Source organism: Symphalangus syndactylus, chromosome 23 (genome assembly GCF_028878055.3).
Source record: "Symphalangus syndactylus isolate Jambi chromosome 23, NHGRI_mSymSyn1-v2.1_pri, whole genome shotgun sequence".
NCBI classification, from domain to species: domain Eukaryota; kingdom Metazoa; phylum Chordata; class Mammalia; order Primates; family Hylobatidae; genus Symphalangus; species Symphalangus syndactylus.
Genome location: NC_072445.2, coordinates 25,700,874 through 25,715,703, shown reverse-complemented (window position 1 = coordinate 25,715,703; position 14,830 = coordinate 25,700,874). Strand labels below are relative to the sequence as shown.

The window sequence follows — 14,830 nt, the reverse complement described above, 5'->3', positions numbered from 1 at the left end:
AATCAGAGCTGAACTGACAGAAATCAAGATACAAAAAACCATTCAAAAGATTAATGAATCCAGGAGTTGGTTTTTAATAAAAAGATAGGCCACTAGCTAGACTAATGTAGAAGAGAGAAGATCTAAATAAACACAATTAGAAACAACAAAGGAGATGTTACCACTGACCCCACAGAATTATAAGCAACCATCAGAGAATATTATGAACACTTGTATGCACACACACTCGAAAACCTAGAAGAGATGGATAAATTCCTGGACACATACACTCTCCCAAGACTGAACTAGGAAGAAACTGATTCCCTGAACAGACCAATAACAAGCTCTGAAATTGAATCAGTAATCAATAGACTATGAACCAAAAAAGGCCCAGGGCCAGAGGGATTCACAGCTGAATTCTACCAGATATACAAAGAAGAGCTGGTACTATTTTTTTTTTTTTTTTTTGAGATGGAGTCTTGCTCTGTTGCCCAGACTGGAGTGCAGTGGCACAGTCTTGGCTCATTGCAAGCTCCGCCTCCCGGGTTCACGCCATTCTCCTGCCTCAGCCCCCAAGTAGCTGGGACTACAAGCGCTTGCCACCACGACTGGCTAATTTTTTGTATTTTTAGTAGAGACGGGGTTTCACTGTGTTAGGCAGGATGGTCTCGATCTCCTGACCTCATGATCCACCCGCCTCAGCCTCCCAAAGTGCTGGGATTACAGGCATGAGCCACCACGCCCGGCCAAGAGCTGGTACTATTCTTACAGAAAATATTCCAAAAAGTTGAGGAGGAGGGATTCCTCCCTAACTCATTCTATGAGGCCAGCATCATTCTGATATCAAAACCTGGCAGAGACACGACAGAAAAAGAAAACTTCAGGCCAATATATCTGATGAACATCAATGCAAATATCCTCAACAAAATATCTGCAAACTGAATCCAGAAGCACATCAAAAAGGTAATCCACCACAATTAAGTAGGCTTCATTTTCAGCATGCAAAGTTGGTTCAACATAAACAAATCAATAAATGTGATCCATCACATAAACAAAACTAGAGATAGAAACCACATAATTATCTCAATAGCTATAGAAAAGACTTTGGGTAAAATTCAATATCCCTTAATGAGAAAAACTCTCAATAAACTAGGTAGGAGAGGTTCCAAGATGGCCGAATAGGAACAGCTCCAGTCTGAAGCTCCCAGCGTGAGTGACGCAGAAGACAGGTGATTTCTGCATTTCCAACTGAGGTACTGGGTTCATCTCACTGGGGTTTGTCAGACAGTGGGTGCAGTCCATGGAGCAGGGCAGGGCATTGCCTCACCTGGGAAGCACAAGGGGTCAGGGAATTCCCTTTCCTAGCAAAGAGAAGCTGTGACAGATGGTATCTGGAAAATCAGGACACTCCTACCCTAATACCATGCTTTTCTAACGGCCTTAGCAAATGGCACACCAGGAGATTATATCCCGCACCTGGCTGGGAGGGTCCCACACCCACAGAGCCTCTCTCACTGCTAGCACGGCAGTCTGAGATCAAACTGCAAGGTGGCAGCAAGGCTGGGGGAGGGGCGCCCACCATTGCTGAGGCTTGAGTAGGTAAACAAAGCGGCTGGGAAGCTCGAACTGGGTGGAGCCCATGGCACCTCAAGGAGGCCTGCCTGCCTCTGTAGACTCCACCTCTGGGGGCAGGGCATAGCTGAACAAAAGGCAGCAGAAACTTCTGCAGACTTAAACGTCCCTGTCTGACAGCTTTGAAGAGAGTAGTGGTTCTCCCAGCATGGAGTTTGAGATCTGAGAACGGACAGACTGCCTCCTCAAGTGGGTCCCTGACCCCCGAGTAGCCTAACTGGGAGACACCTCCCAGTAGGGGCCGACTGATACCTCATACAGCCAGGTGCCCCTCTGAGACGAAGCTTCCAGAGGAAGGATCAGGCAGCAACATCTGCTGTTCAGCAATATTCGCTGTTCTGCAGCCTCCGCTGGTGATACCCATGCAAACAGGGTCTGAAGTGGACCTCCAGCAAACTCCAACAGACCTGCAGCTGAGGGTCCTGACTGTTAGAAAGAAAACTAACAAACAGAAAGGACGTCCACACCAAAAACCCATCTGTACATCACCATCATCAAAGACCAAAGGTAGATAAAACCACAAAGATGGGGAGAAACCAGAGCAGAAAAGCTGAAAATTCTAAAAATCAGAGTGCCTCTTCTCCTCCAAAGGAATGCAGCTCCTCGCCAGCAATGGAACAAAGCTGGATGGAGAATGACTTTGATGAGTTGAGAGAAAAAGGCTTCACACAATCAGTAATAACAAACTTCTCTGAGCTAAAGGAGGAAGTTCGAACCCATCGCAAAGAAGCTAAAAACCTTGAAAAAAAGATTAGAGGAACGGCTAACTAGAATAAACAGTGTAGAAAAGTCCTTACATGACCTGATGGAGCCGAAAACCATGGCACAAGAACTATGTGACACATGCACAAGCTTCAGTAGCCGATTCGATCAAGTGGAAGGAAGCGTATCAGTGATTGAAGATCAAATGAATGAAATGAAGTGAGAAGAGAAGTTTAGAGAAAAAAGAGTAAAAAAGAAATGAACAAAGCCTCCAAGAAACTTGGAACTATGTGAAAAGACCAAATCTACGTCTGATTGGTGTACCTGAAAGTGATGGGGAGAATGGAACCAAGTTGGAAAACACTCTTTAGGATATTATCCAGGAGAACTTCCCCAACCTAGCGAGGCAGGCTAACATTCAAATTCAGGAAATACAGAGAACGCCACAAAGATACTCCTCGAGAAGAGCAACTCCAAGGCACATAATTGTCAGATTCACCAAAGTTGAAATGAAGGAAAAAAATGTTAAGGGCAGCCAGAGAGAAAGGTCGGGTTACCCACAAAGGGAAGCCCATCAGACCAACAGCGGATCTCTCAGCAGAAATTCTAAAAGCCAGAAGAGAGTGGGGGCCAATATTCAACATTCTTAAAGAAAAGAATTTTCAACCCAGAATTTCTTATCCAGCCAAACTAAGCTTCATAAGTGAAGGAGAAATAAAATCCTTTACAGACAAACAAATGTTGAGAGATTTTGTCACCACCAGGCCTGCCCTACAAGAGCTCCTGAAGGAAGCACTAAACATGGAAAGGAACAACCGGTACCGGCCACTGCAAAAACATGCCAAATTGTAAAAACCATCAATGCTAGGAAGAAACTGCATCAACTAATGAGCAAAATAACCATCTAACATCATAAAGACAGGATCGAATTCACACATAACAATATTAACCTTAAATGTAAATGGGCTAAATGCTCCAATTAAAAGACACAGACTGGCAAATTGGATAAAGACTCAAGACCCATCAGTGTGCTGTATTTAGGAGACCCATCTCACGTGCAGAGACACACACAGGCTCAAAATAAAGGGATGGCAGAAGATCTACCAAGCAAATGGAAAACAAAAAAAAGCAGGGGTTGCAATCCTAGTCGCTGATAAAACAGACTTTAAACCAACAAAGATCAAAAGAGACAAAGAAAGCTGTTACATAATGGTAAAGGAATCAATTCAACAAGAAGAGCTAACTATCCTAAATATATATGCACCCAATACAGGAGCACCCAGATTCATAAAGCAAGTCCTTAGAGACCTACAAAGAGATTTAGACTCCCACACAGTAATAATGGGAGACTTTAACACCCCACTGTCAATGTTAGACAGATCAATGAGACAGAAAGTTAATAAGGATATCCAGGAATTTAACTCAGCTCTGCACCAAGCAGACCTAATAGACATCTACAGAACTCTCCACCCCAAATCAACAGAATATACATTCTTCTCAGCACCACATCACACTTATTCCAAAATTGACCACATAGTTGGAAGTAAAGCACTCCTCAGCAAATGTAAAAGAACAGAAATTATATCAAACTGTCTGTCAGACCACAGTGCAATCAAACTAGAACTCAGGATTAAGAAACTCACTGAAAACCACTCAACTACATGGAAACTGAACAACCTGCTCCTGAATGACTACTGGGTACATGAAGGCAGAAATAAAAATGTTCTTTGAAACCAATGAGAACAAAGACACAACATACCAGGATCTCTGAGACGCATTTAAAGCAGTGTGTAGAGGGAAATTTATAGCACTAAATGCCCACAAGAGAAAGCAAGAAAGATCTAAAATTGACATCCTAACATCACAATTAAAAGAACCAGAGAAGCAAGAACAAACACATTCAAAAGCTAGCAGAAGGCAAGAAATAACTAAGATCAGAGCAGAACTGAAGGAGATAGAGACACAAAAAACCCTTCAAAAAATCAACGAATCCAGGAGCTGGTTTTTTGAAAAGATCAACAAAATTGATAGACTGCTAGCAAGACTAATAAAGAAGAAAAGAGAAAAGAATCAAATAGATGCAACAAAAAGTGATAAAGGGGATATCACCACCGATCCCACAGAAATACAACCTACCATCAGAGAATACTATAAACACCTCTACGCAAAAAAAAAAAAAAAAAAAAAACAACTAGAAAATCTAGAGGAAATGGATAAATTCCTGGACACACACACCCTCCCAACACTAAACCAGGAAGAAGTTGAATCCCTGAATAGACCAATAACAGCTTCTGAAATTGAGGCAATAATTAATAGCCTACCAACCAAAAACAGTCCAGGACCAGACAGATTCACACCCGAATTCTACCAGAGGTACGAGGAGGAGCTAGTACCATTCCTTCTGAAACTATTCCAATCAATAGAAAAAGAGGGAATCCTCCCTAATTCATTTTATGAGGCCAACATCACCCTGATACCAAAGCCTGGCAGAGACACAACAAAAAAAGAGAATTTTAGACCAATATCCATGATGAACATCGATGCAAAAATCCTCCATAAAATACTGGCAAACCGAATCCAGGAGCACATCAAAAAGCTTATCCACCACGATCAAGTTGGCTTCATCCCTGGGATGCAAGGTTGGTTCAACATATGCAAATCAATAAATGGAATCCATTATATAAACAGAACCAAAGACAAAAACCACATGATTATCTCAATAGATGCAGAAAAGGCCTTTGACAAAATTCAACAGCCCTTTATGCTAAAAACGCTCAATAAACTAGGTATTGATGGGACGTATCTCAAAATAATAAGAGCTATCTACGACAAACCCACAGCCAATATCATACTGAATGGGCAAAAACTGGAAGCATTCTCTTTGAAAACTGGCACAAGACAGTGATGCCCTCTCTCACCACTCCTATTCAACAGAGTGTTGGAAGTTCTGGCCAGGGCAATCACGCAAGAGAAAGAAATAAAGAGTATTCAATTAGGAAAAGAGGAAGTCAAATTGTCCCTGTTTGTAGATGACATGATTGTATATCTAGAAAACCCTATCCTCTCAGCCCAGAATCTCCTTAAGCTGATTAGCAACTTCAGCAAAGTCTCAGTATACAAAATCAGTGTGCAAAAATCACAAGCATTCCTATACACCAATAACAGACAAACAGAGAGCCAAATTGTGAGTGAACTCCCATTCACAATTGCTTCAAAGAGAATCAAATACCTAGGAATCCAACTTACAACGGACGTGAAGGACCTCTTCAAGGAGAACTACAAACCACTGCTCAACGAAATAAAAGAGGACACAAACAAATGGAAGAACATTCCATGCTCATGGGTAGGAAGAATCAATATTGTGAAAATGGCCATACTGCCCAAGGTAATTTATAGATTCAATGCCATCCCCATCAAGCTACCAATGACTTTCTTCACAGAATTGGAAAAAACTACTTTAAAGTTCATATGGAACCAAAAAAGAGCCCGCATTGCCAAGACAATCCTAAGCCAAAAGAACAAAGCTGGAGACATCACGCTACCTGACTTCAAACTATACTACTACAAGGCTACAGTAACCAGAACAGCATGGTACTGGTACCAAAACAGAGATATAGACCAATGGAACTGAACAGAGCCCTCAGAAATAATACCACACATCTACAACCATCTGATCTTTGACAAACCTGACAAAAACAAGAAATAGGGAAAGGATTCCCTATTTAATAAACGGTGCTGGGAAATAAAATAATAAATGGTTAGCCATATGTAGAAAGCTGAAACTGGATCCCTTCCTTACACCTTATACAAAAATTAATTCAAGATGGATTAAAGACTTACATGTTAGACCTAAAACCATAAAAACCCTAGAAGGAAACCTAGGCAATACCATTCAGGACATAGGCATGGGCAAGGACTTCATGACTAAAACACCAAAAGCAATGGCAACAAAAGCCAAAATTGACAAATGGGATCTAATTAAACTAAAGAGCTTCTGCACAGCAAAAGAAACTACCATCAGAGTGAACAGGCAACCTACAGAATGGGAGAAAATTTTTACAATCTACCCATCTGACAAAGGGCTAATATCCAGAATCTACCAAGAACTTAAACAAATTTACAAGAAAAAATCAAACAACTCCATCAAAAAGTGGGCAAAGGACATGAACAGACACTTCTCAAAAGAAGACATTTATGCAGCCAACAGACACATGAAAAAATGCTCATCATCACTGGCCATCAGAGAAATTCAAATCAAAACCACAATGAGATACCATCTCATGCCAGTTAGCATGGCGATCATTAAAAAGTCAGGAAACAACAGGTGCTGGAGAGGATGTGGAGAAATAGGAATGCTTTTACACTGTTGGTGGGAGTGTAAACTAATTCAACCATTGTGGAAGACAGTGTGGTGATTCCTCAAGGATCTAGAACTAGAAATACCATTTGACCCAGCCATTCCATTCCTGGGCATATACCCAAAGGATTATAAATCATGCTGCTATAAAGTCACATGCACACATATGTTTACTGCGGCACTATTCACAATAGCAAAGACTTGGAACCAACCCAAATGCCAATCAATGATAGACTGGATTAAGAAAATGTGGCACATATACACCATGGAATACTATGCAGCCATAATAAAGGATGAGTTCATGTCCTTTGTAGGGACATGGATGAAGCTGGAAACCATCATTCTGAGCAAACTATTGCAAGGACAGAAAACCAAGCACTGCATGTTCTCACTCATAGGTGGGAACTGAACAGTGAGAACACTTGGACACAGGGTGGGGAACATCACACACTGGGGCCTGTCGTAGGGTCGGGGGAGTGGGGAGGGATACCATTAGGAGATATACCTAATGTAAATGACAAGTTAATGGGTACAGCACACCAACATGACACATGTATACATATGTAACAAACCTGCACGTTGTGCGCATGTACCCCATAACTTAAAGTATAATAATAAAATAAATAAATAAACTAGGTATTAAAGGAACACACCTCAAAATAACCAGAGCCATCTATGAAAAACCCACAGCCAACATTATATTGAACAGGGAAAAGCTGGAAGCATTCTTCTTGGAAACTGACACAAGAAAAGGATGCCCTCTCTCACGACTTGTATCCAACACAATATTCGAAGTCTTGGCCAGAACAATCAGTCAAGAGAAAGAAATGAAAGACATCCAAGTAGGAAGAGAGAAAGTCAAACTATCCCTGTTTGGAGACAACATGATTCTATATCTAGAAAACTCCAGAGCCTCGTCCCAAAAATTCCTTAAGTTAATAAACAACTTCAGCAAAATTTTAGGACACAAAGTCAATATACAAAAATCACCAGCATTCCTATACACCAACAACAGCCAAGCTGAGAGCAAAATCAGGAACACAATCCCATTTACAACTGTCACAAAAAGAATAAAATACCTAGGAATACAGCTAATCAGGGAGATGAAAGATCTCTACAATGAGAATTACAAAACACTGCTTAAGGAAATCAGAGATAACACAAGCAAATGAAAAAACATTACATGCTCATGGATACGAAAAATCAATATCTTTAAAGTCACCATACTGCCCAAAGCAATGTACAGATTCAATGCTATTCCTATCAAATTGCCAATGACACTCTTCACAGAACTAGAAAAAAATACTTTAAAATTCAGTGGTACCCAAAAAGAGCCTGAATAGTCAAGGCAATTCTAAGCAAAAGAACAAAGCTGGAGGCATCATGTTACTTGCCTCCAAACTATACTACAGGGCTACAATAACCAAAACAGTATGGTACTGGTACAAAAACAGACACACAGACCAATGGAATAGAACAGGGAGCTCAGAAATAAGGCTGCACACCTATAATTATCTGATCTTCAACAAAGTTGACAAAAATAAGCAATGGGGAAAGGTGCTGGGATAACCTGCTAGCCATATGCTAGCCATATATCTTACACCAGATATAAAAATCAACTCAAGATAGATAAAAGACTTAAATGTAAAACCCAAAACTATAAACACCCTGGAAGACAACCAAGGCAACACCATTCTAAACATAGGAATGGGCAAAGATTTCATGACAAAGACACCAAAAGCAATCACAATAAAAGCAAAAATTGACAAATGGTATCTAATTAAACGTAAGAGCTTCTGCAGAGCAAAAGAAAGCATCAACAGAGTAAAAAGACAATCTAAAGAATGGGAAAGAAATATTTGCAAACTATGCATCTGACAAAGGTCCAATATGCACCATCTATAAGAAACTTTAATTTGCAAGAAAAAAAGCAAAGAACCCCGTTAAAAAGTGGCAAAGGACATGAACAGACACTTCTCAAAAGAAGACATACACACGGCCAATAAGCATATGAAGAAAAAAGCTCAACATCATTATCATTAGAGAAATGCAAATCAAAATGACAATGAAACATCATCTCATACAAGTCAGAATGGCTATTATTAAAAAGTAAAAAAAAAACCAGGTGCTGTCAAGGTTGTGGAGAAAAAGAAATGTTTATACACTGTTGATGAGAGTATAAATTAGTTCAACCATTGTAGAAAGCAGTGTGGTGATTCCTAAAAGACCTGAAAACAGAACTAGAATTACCATTTGACCCAGGAATCTCATTATTGGGTATATACCCAAAGGAATATAAATCATTCTGCCATAAAGACATATCCACAAGTATGTTCATCACAGCACTATTCACAATAGCAAAGACATAGAATCAACCTGAATGCCCATCAATAGTAAACTGGAAAAAGAAAATGTGATACATATACATGAAGGTGCCAGATTGTTTTCATTTTTGTGTTTTTTGTTGGTGATTTTGCTGTTTAAAGGGTCCCAATGCCTAGTGCTGAAGTGCTATTTAGTGTTCCTAAGCACAAGAAGACCGTAACACACCTCATGGAGAAAATGCATGTCTTAGATAAGCTTTGTTGAGACATGAGTTATAGTGCTGTTGGGTGTGGGTTTAATGTTAATGAATCAACCGTATATATTAAATAAGGTGTCTTTAAACAGAAACATACATAAATCAAACTTATGTATTGATCAGTTGACAAAAATGTGGCCAGAGATTGGTAGGAACCTAACCCTGTATTTCCTCTAAGACCAGTGGTTCAGTATTCACTAATTCAGTGTTTGTGGTGACTTTACAGTCCTAATTACTGTGAATAATGAGAACCGACTATAAATAGATTAGGTCAAATGCTCAGTGATTAACTTGCAAATGTTCAAATTGCCCATAAAAACACAACTGTAAAAATAATTGTTATGAAAACACAACTGTAAAAATAATTGTTAATACATTTATGTTTAGATAACATTTTATCATTTCTCACTGTTGGTACAATTGTGAAACTGCCTATGACATAGAAGACCTCAGACACCTAAAAAGCAAAGAGATAAAAATATGTTGGAATGGGAGAATATCTCAAAGATGGTCTAGCACCTCTACTTTTGAAGCTATTTTTCTCTATTCTTTTGGAATGGCACTGATGCCATGGCTCCTTTCTTTACTTCCTTCAGGCCTCTATTCATATGTCATCTTACCACTGAGGCATTCTCTGATCTGGCTCTATAAAGAGCCCCTCAACTTCCATTCCCTTTACTTAGCTTTATTTTCCTCCATTGCTGTTATCATCATCTGACATATAACCAATCTATTTATTTGCTATTGTTTATCTCCTCCAAAAAGATTGGAACCTCTATAGGGGCAAGTCCTTACATCTGGCACCTAGAACTGTGCATGGAACAAAGCAGGCATGCAAATAAATATTTGTTAAACAAACCACTAAATGAAAACAATAATGGATTCATAGGAGCTCAGTGCATGGTAAAAATTAGTCACATATGGCACTAGGTATCCTGGAATAAGGACATGAAATACTTCAGAAACTGTATCTTTGCTGCTAGAAATATTTTTTTAACTAAGACAAATTTGGAATTGACTTCCTAATTCCTACACTTTGTAGTAAAGAAAGGCCATCTATATCTTCTATGCATGTAACTTTAAGAAAAGTTTCCTTTGTATTAAAAAATCCAAACTTATGTGGAGAAATAGGAACACTTTTACACTGTTGGTGGGACTGTAAACTAGTTCAACCATTGTGGAAGTCAGTGTGGCGATTCCTCAGGGATCTAGAACTAGAAATACCATTTGACCTAGCCATCCCATTACTGGGTATATACCCAAAGGACTATAAATCATGCTGCTATAAAGACACATGCACACATATGTTTATTGCGGCACTATTCACAATAGCAAAGACTTGGAACCAACCCAAATGTCCAACAACGATAGACTGCATTAAGAAAATGTGGCAGATATACACCGTGGAATACTATGCAGCCATAAAAAATGATGAGTTCATGTCCTTTGTAGGGACATGGATGAAACTGGAAATCATCATTCTCAGTAAACTATCGCCAAGGACAAAAAACCAAACACCACATGTTCTCACTCATAGGTGGGAATTGAACAATGAGAACACATGGACACAGGAAGGGGAACATCACACTCCGGGGACTGTTGTGGGGTGGGGGGAGGGGGGAGGGATAGCATTAGGAGATATACCTAATGCTAAATGACGAGTTAATGGGTGCAGCACACCGACATGGCACATGGATACATATGTAACAAACCTGCACATTGTGCACATGTACCCTAAAACTTAAAGTATAATAATAGTAAAATAAATCCAAACATGAAATAAAGAAAGTAGAGGACTTTTTACATATAGAAGAGGTTTTTTCATTTAAAAATGGTTTTATTTCAGAAATTCTTTAGATGGTAAGCTTTCCTAGAATATAGCAAGTATCATTTACCAAAAATATATGAGCTACACAAAAAATTTTAGGCTCATATCTGCTAATAGAAGTAGTGCTATTTTCGTAAACTCACACTTAAGATAAAACGTTTAATCCCTCTTCCATACTTCCATCCCAGCAGGGGTGCTATTCCCCTACTCCCTGTTTGAACTGCCATTTTAACCTGATTTCTTACCAAATTATTCAGCTATGATGAGAGTTTGATTTTGAGTCAATAAGTATTAATACCATTCTGAAAAAATTATGTTACTACTGGTGTTGGCACATATTAGCACATACACACATGCAAATACCTAGCCAACCATAATAATTCATGCAGAACAGATTACCAATGTCCTCCCCTTACCCTAATAAAAGAAATGTATCCTTCTATAAATTAGAATGATGCCTCAGACCCCACAACTTTCAAAAATATATGCTATACCTGTGTGAATTGGTCACAGTCAACAATGCGGAAAGTTCTGCCATAAATTGTGATGTTTATTCCTCGATTTAGGTCTTTCCAATGGTAATGGTCACCCCGGTCATTCTTGGCTAGCCGCTGGCGTTTTATTAACTTGCCTTGAGGGATTCCAGAATTTTCTACAACAGGCTCTATGACAGACATGCTGTCATCTTCTAGATAATAGTAAATGTTCACTTGACGGATCCTATACCGTTCCTCAGTTGACATAGGAACATCTTCTTGGAAATAGGCATCAAATTTCAGTACCTATAACATGCAAGGAAAGGAGAAATGGTGTACTATTAGCTTGTCATAGTCATCTGAAAAATATCAAGTACCTTCCTGAAAACAGAACCACACAGGGAGATTTTAACACTCATCACTCCTATCCTGTAAATCTTGATACTCTAAAACTACAGACACTGCAAACTATAGTCCATGGGACAAACCTAACCTGCCACCTGTTTTTTTTATGACCTGCAAGCTAAGAATGGGTTTTACACATTTAAATGGTTTAAAAATTTTTAAAAAATATTTCATAACACATGGAAATTATAAAAATTTAAATTTTCAATCCACAAATAATTATGTAAATAATTTACGCTTTTTTGTTAACAGCTACTCTCCCATTACAAGGGAAGAGTTGAATAGTTGTGACAGAGATACACAGACTAAATTGTGTCCTCCTCATCCCCAAAATTCCTATGTTGAACCCCTAACCCTCAATGTGACTACATTTGGAGACAGGATCCTTAGGAAGTAATTAAGGTTAAATGAGATCTTAAGGATAGAGGTATGCCACTTTTAAGTCTAATCCCATAGAACTGATGGCCTTAGAAGAGAAGAAGAGAAAGAGAGTTACTTCCCTCGCCTAACTCTCACATGTACACACCAAGGTAAGGCCACATGAAGACACAGCAAGAAGACCGCTGTATGCAAGCCAGGAAGAGAGCCCTCACCAGAATTCAAACCAGCTGGCACCTTGATCTTGGATCTCCAACCTCCAGAACTGTGAGAAAATAAATTCTATTATTTAAGCCACTCAATCTGTGGTATTTTGTTGTGGCAGACTTTGCAGACTAAAACCACTGCAATGGCCAAAATATATGCTAACTGCCCCTTTACAGAAAAAGTTTGTTGACATCTGCTTTAAATACTCACAATGTGTATAAATTATTTATTGCATATGTTCCTTGGTGAGAATACATCTTAAAGGACTTAACTCTACTTGCTTCACCTCCATGTCAGAAGTCCCTCCCAGAACTTCTGGGAAGAGTAAAAAATCTTGGGTAAGATTGCGATTTTTGGTTTCAAACTGAAAATGAAGGCTTAATTGCACTTCTTTAGAAGTGTAGTCCTTTGTAAATGTATATTAATTACATTGATTATTATAGACTTTATATGAATGACTTTCACATCATCAATCCGCTATAGAATCTTTGAAGGGTGTGTACATACCCTCATCATCAATCCACTATAGAATCTCTAAAAGATGTGTAAATACCCTCATTGTGCTCAGGAACATATATATTACATCGAGCAAACCATTGGTCCTCTGGGGAGCATCATCATCAATGTGAAGTCAAAATGGTATCAATATATAGATTGCACATTTAAAAAACATAAAACATGCCAGGCGCGGTGGCTTACGCCTGTAATCCCAGCACTCCGGGAGGCCGAGGCGGGCAGACCTGAGTTAAGGTGTTTGAGACCAGCCTGGCCAACATGGTGAAACCCTGTCTGTACTAAAAATACAAAAATTAGCCAGGCTTGGTGGTGGGCAAATTTAATTCCACCTACTTGGGAGGCTGTGGTAGGAGAATCATTTGAAACCAGGAGGTGGAGGCTGCAGTGAGCTGAGTTAGCGCCACTGCACTCCAGCGTGGGTGACAGAGTGAGACTCCATCTCAAAAAACTAAAAAATAAAAAGCATAAAACAATATTATAAAAAGCATATGTTAACATGCTTTGGGATTTTTCAATCTCTGTTATTTTGTCTCGGTTTTTAATGTGTCTTTTCAAGGAGAGAAAGTATTAGAATGGGATTCTAAGCAGGCAAGATAGTTTACCCAAGCTTCTGCTAGAATAAGAGGAACAAATCAAGAAGATCCTAAATGAAACACAAATATGGCTTGATAAATGGAAAGATGAAATGATTCTATACACGGGCACTGTTGCTAAAAAAACAAAAGGGTAGCGTAACTACTGTGGAAAAACAAGATAAAAACCAAGAGAACTGGCAAGTGCATACAAGTGCATAGGAGAAATGTGAATATAATGAAGGCCTTAAAACTCATAGTAAAAGGACAAAATGGATAAGTGCAGTGGAATGTTTGAAGGAGAAAAATAACATGGTAAAAGCAAAGGACAGATAATGTTGAAGTAACATTTTAGATCAACTGCAAAGAACTGAAAGGGGGGACATGATCATAGTGATTCATATATAAAATGGCCTGTATCTGAGCCATATATTTATAAATACATAAAACGTTAAAGCTGAACTGATCAGCTAGCCCAACCCCACTTATTTTATAAGGGAGGAAACTGAGACCCAGGGTGGTAAGGTGGCTTGCCTGAGGCCATGTAAGGGGTTAGGGCCAGAACTGGAACTAAAATTCAGACTATTAACTCACAACCCAATATTCTCTCCACACATCTTGCTACTTCTCAGGTAACGAATGCTATCGTGGTTCCAAGAAGGAACCTGTGTGGGCTAAAGTGGTCAGAGAAAGCTTAACTAGGAGGAAACAAGAGACGTATTAGACTTGAAGAGTGAAAGATTTTAGATCAGCAGAGGATACAAGGGGGGCTTCTAAGCAGTAGGAATAACAGAAGCAGAGGAAGGAAACCCAGCAGCAGTATGCAGGCTATGATGGAGGAGGAAGTACTAGGCATGGCAATCAGACTGAAAGCCCCTTCAATAGTCCAGGTCTGCAGTAATTAATTACCAGCAATGGAAAAGCAGAAGTCTGACTGGATTGACAGTAAGGAAGTGGGAAGATGGAAGCAGATGAGGTGCTGAGGAAAACCCAGTGCTGGCGATATAGTGGTGATCCCATAGAAATGTAAACATAAGGAGAAGATAATTTGGGTATGGCAGATGGTGAGTTTGATTTTAGACTTACTGAATTTAAGTGACAGCACAAGTTGTATACTGCAGGGGGTAATTTATACTACAGGACTGGGTTTAGGGGAAGAAGTAAATATTACAGAACATTCAAGGATAATGCAAATAT

At 39.3% G+C, this 14,830-nt stretch overlaps 1 protein-coding gene across 5 annotated transcripts in view; it reads right to left on the bottom strand.

Annotated features, from left to right (window-relative positions):
• The window catches only part of EFHC1 (EF-hand domain containing 1), a 172,269-nt gene that overhangs the window by 74,422 nt on the left and 83,017 nt on the right, over positions 1-14,830 (bottom strand). For all 5 annotated transcript variants that reach the window (XR_008654342.2, XR_008654341.2, XM_063632143.1 and 2 more), the window contains one exon: positions 11,574-11,861. Coding sequence is in view for 3 of the 5 variants with exons in the window: in XM_063632143.1 (XP_063488213.1) it covers positions 11,574-11,861 (288 nt within the window). In the remaining 2 variants the exon portion in view is untranslated. The remainder of the gene's footprint in view (positions 1-11,573; positions 11,862-14,830) is intronic.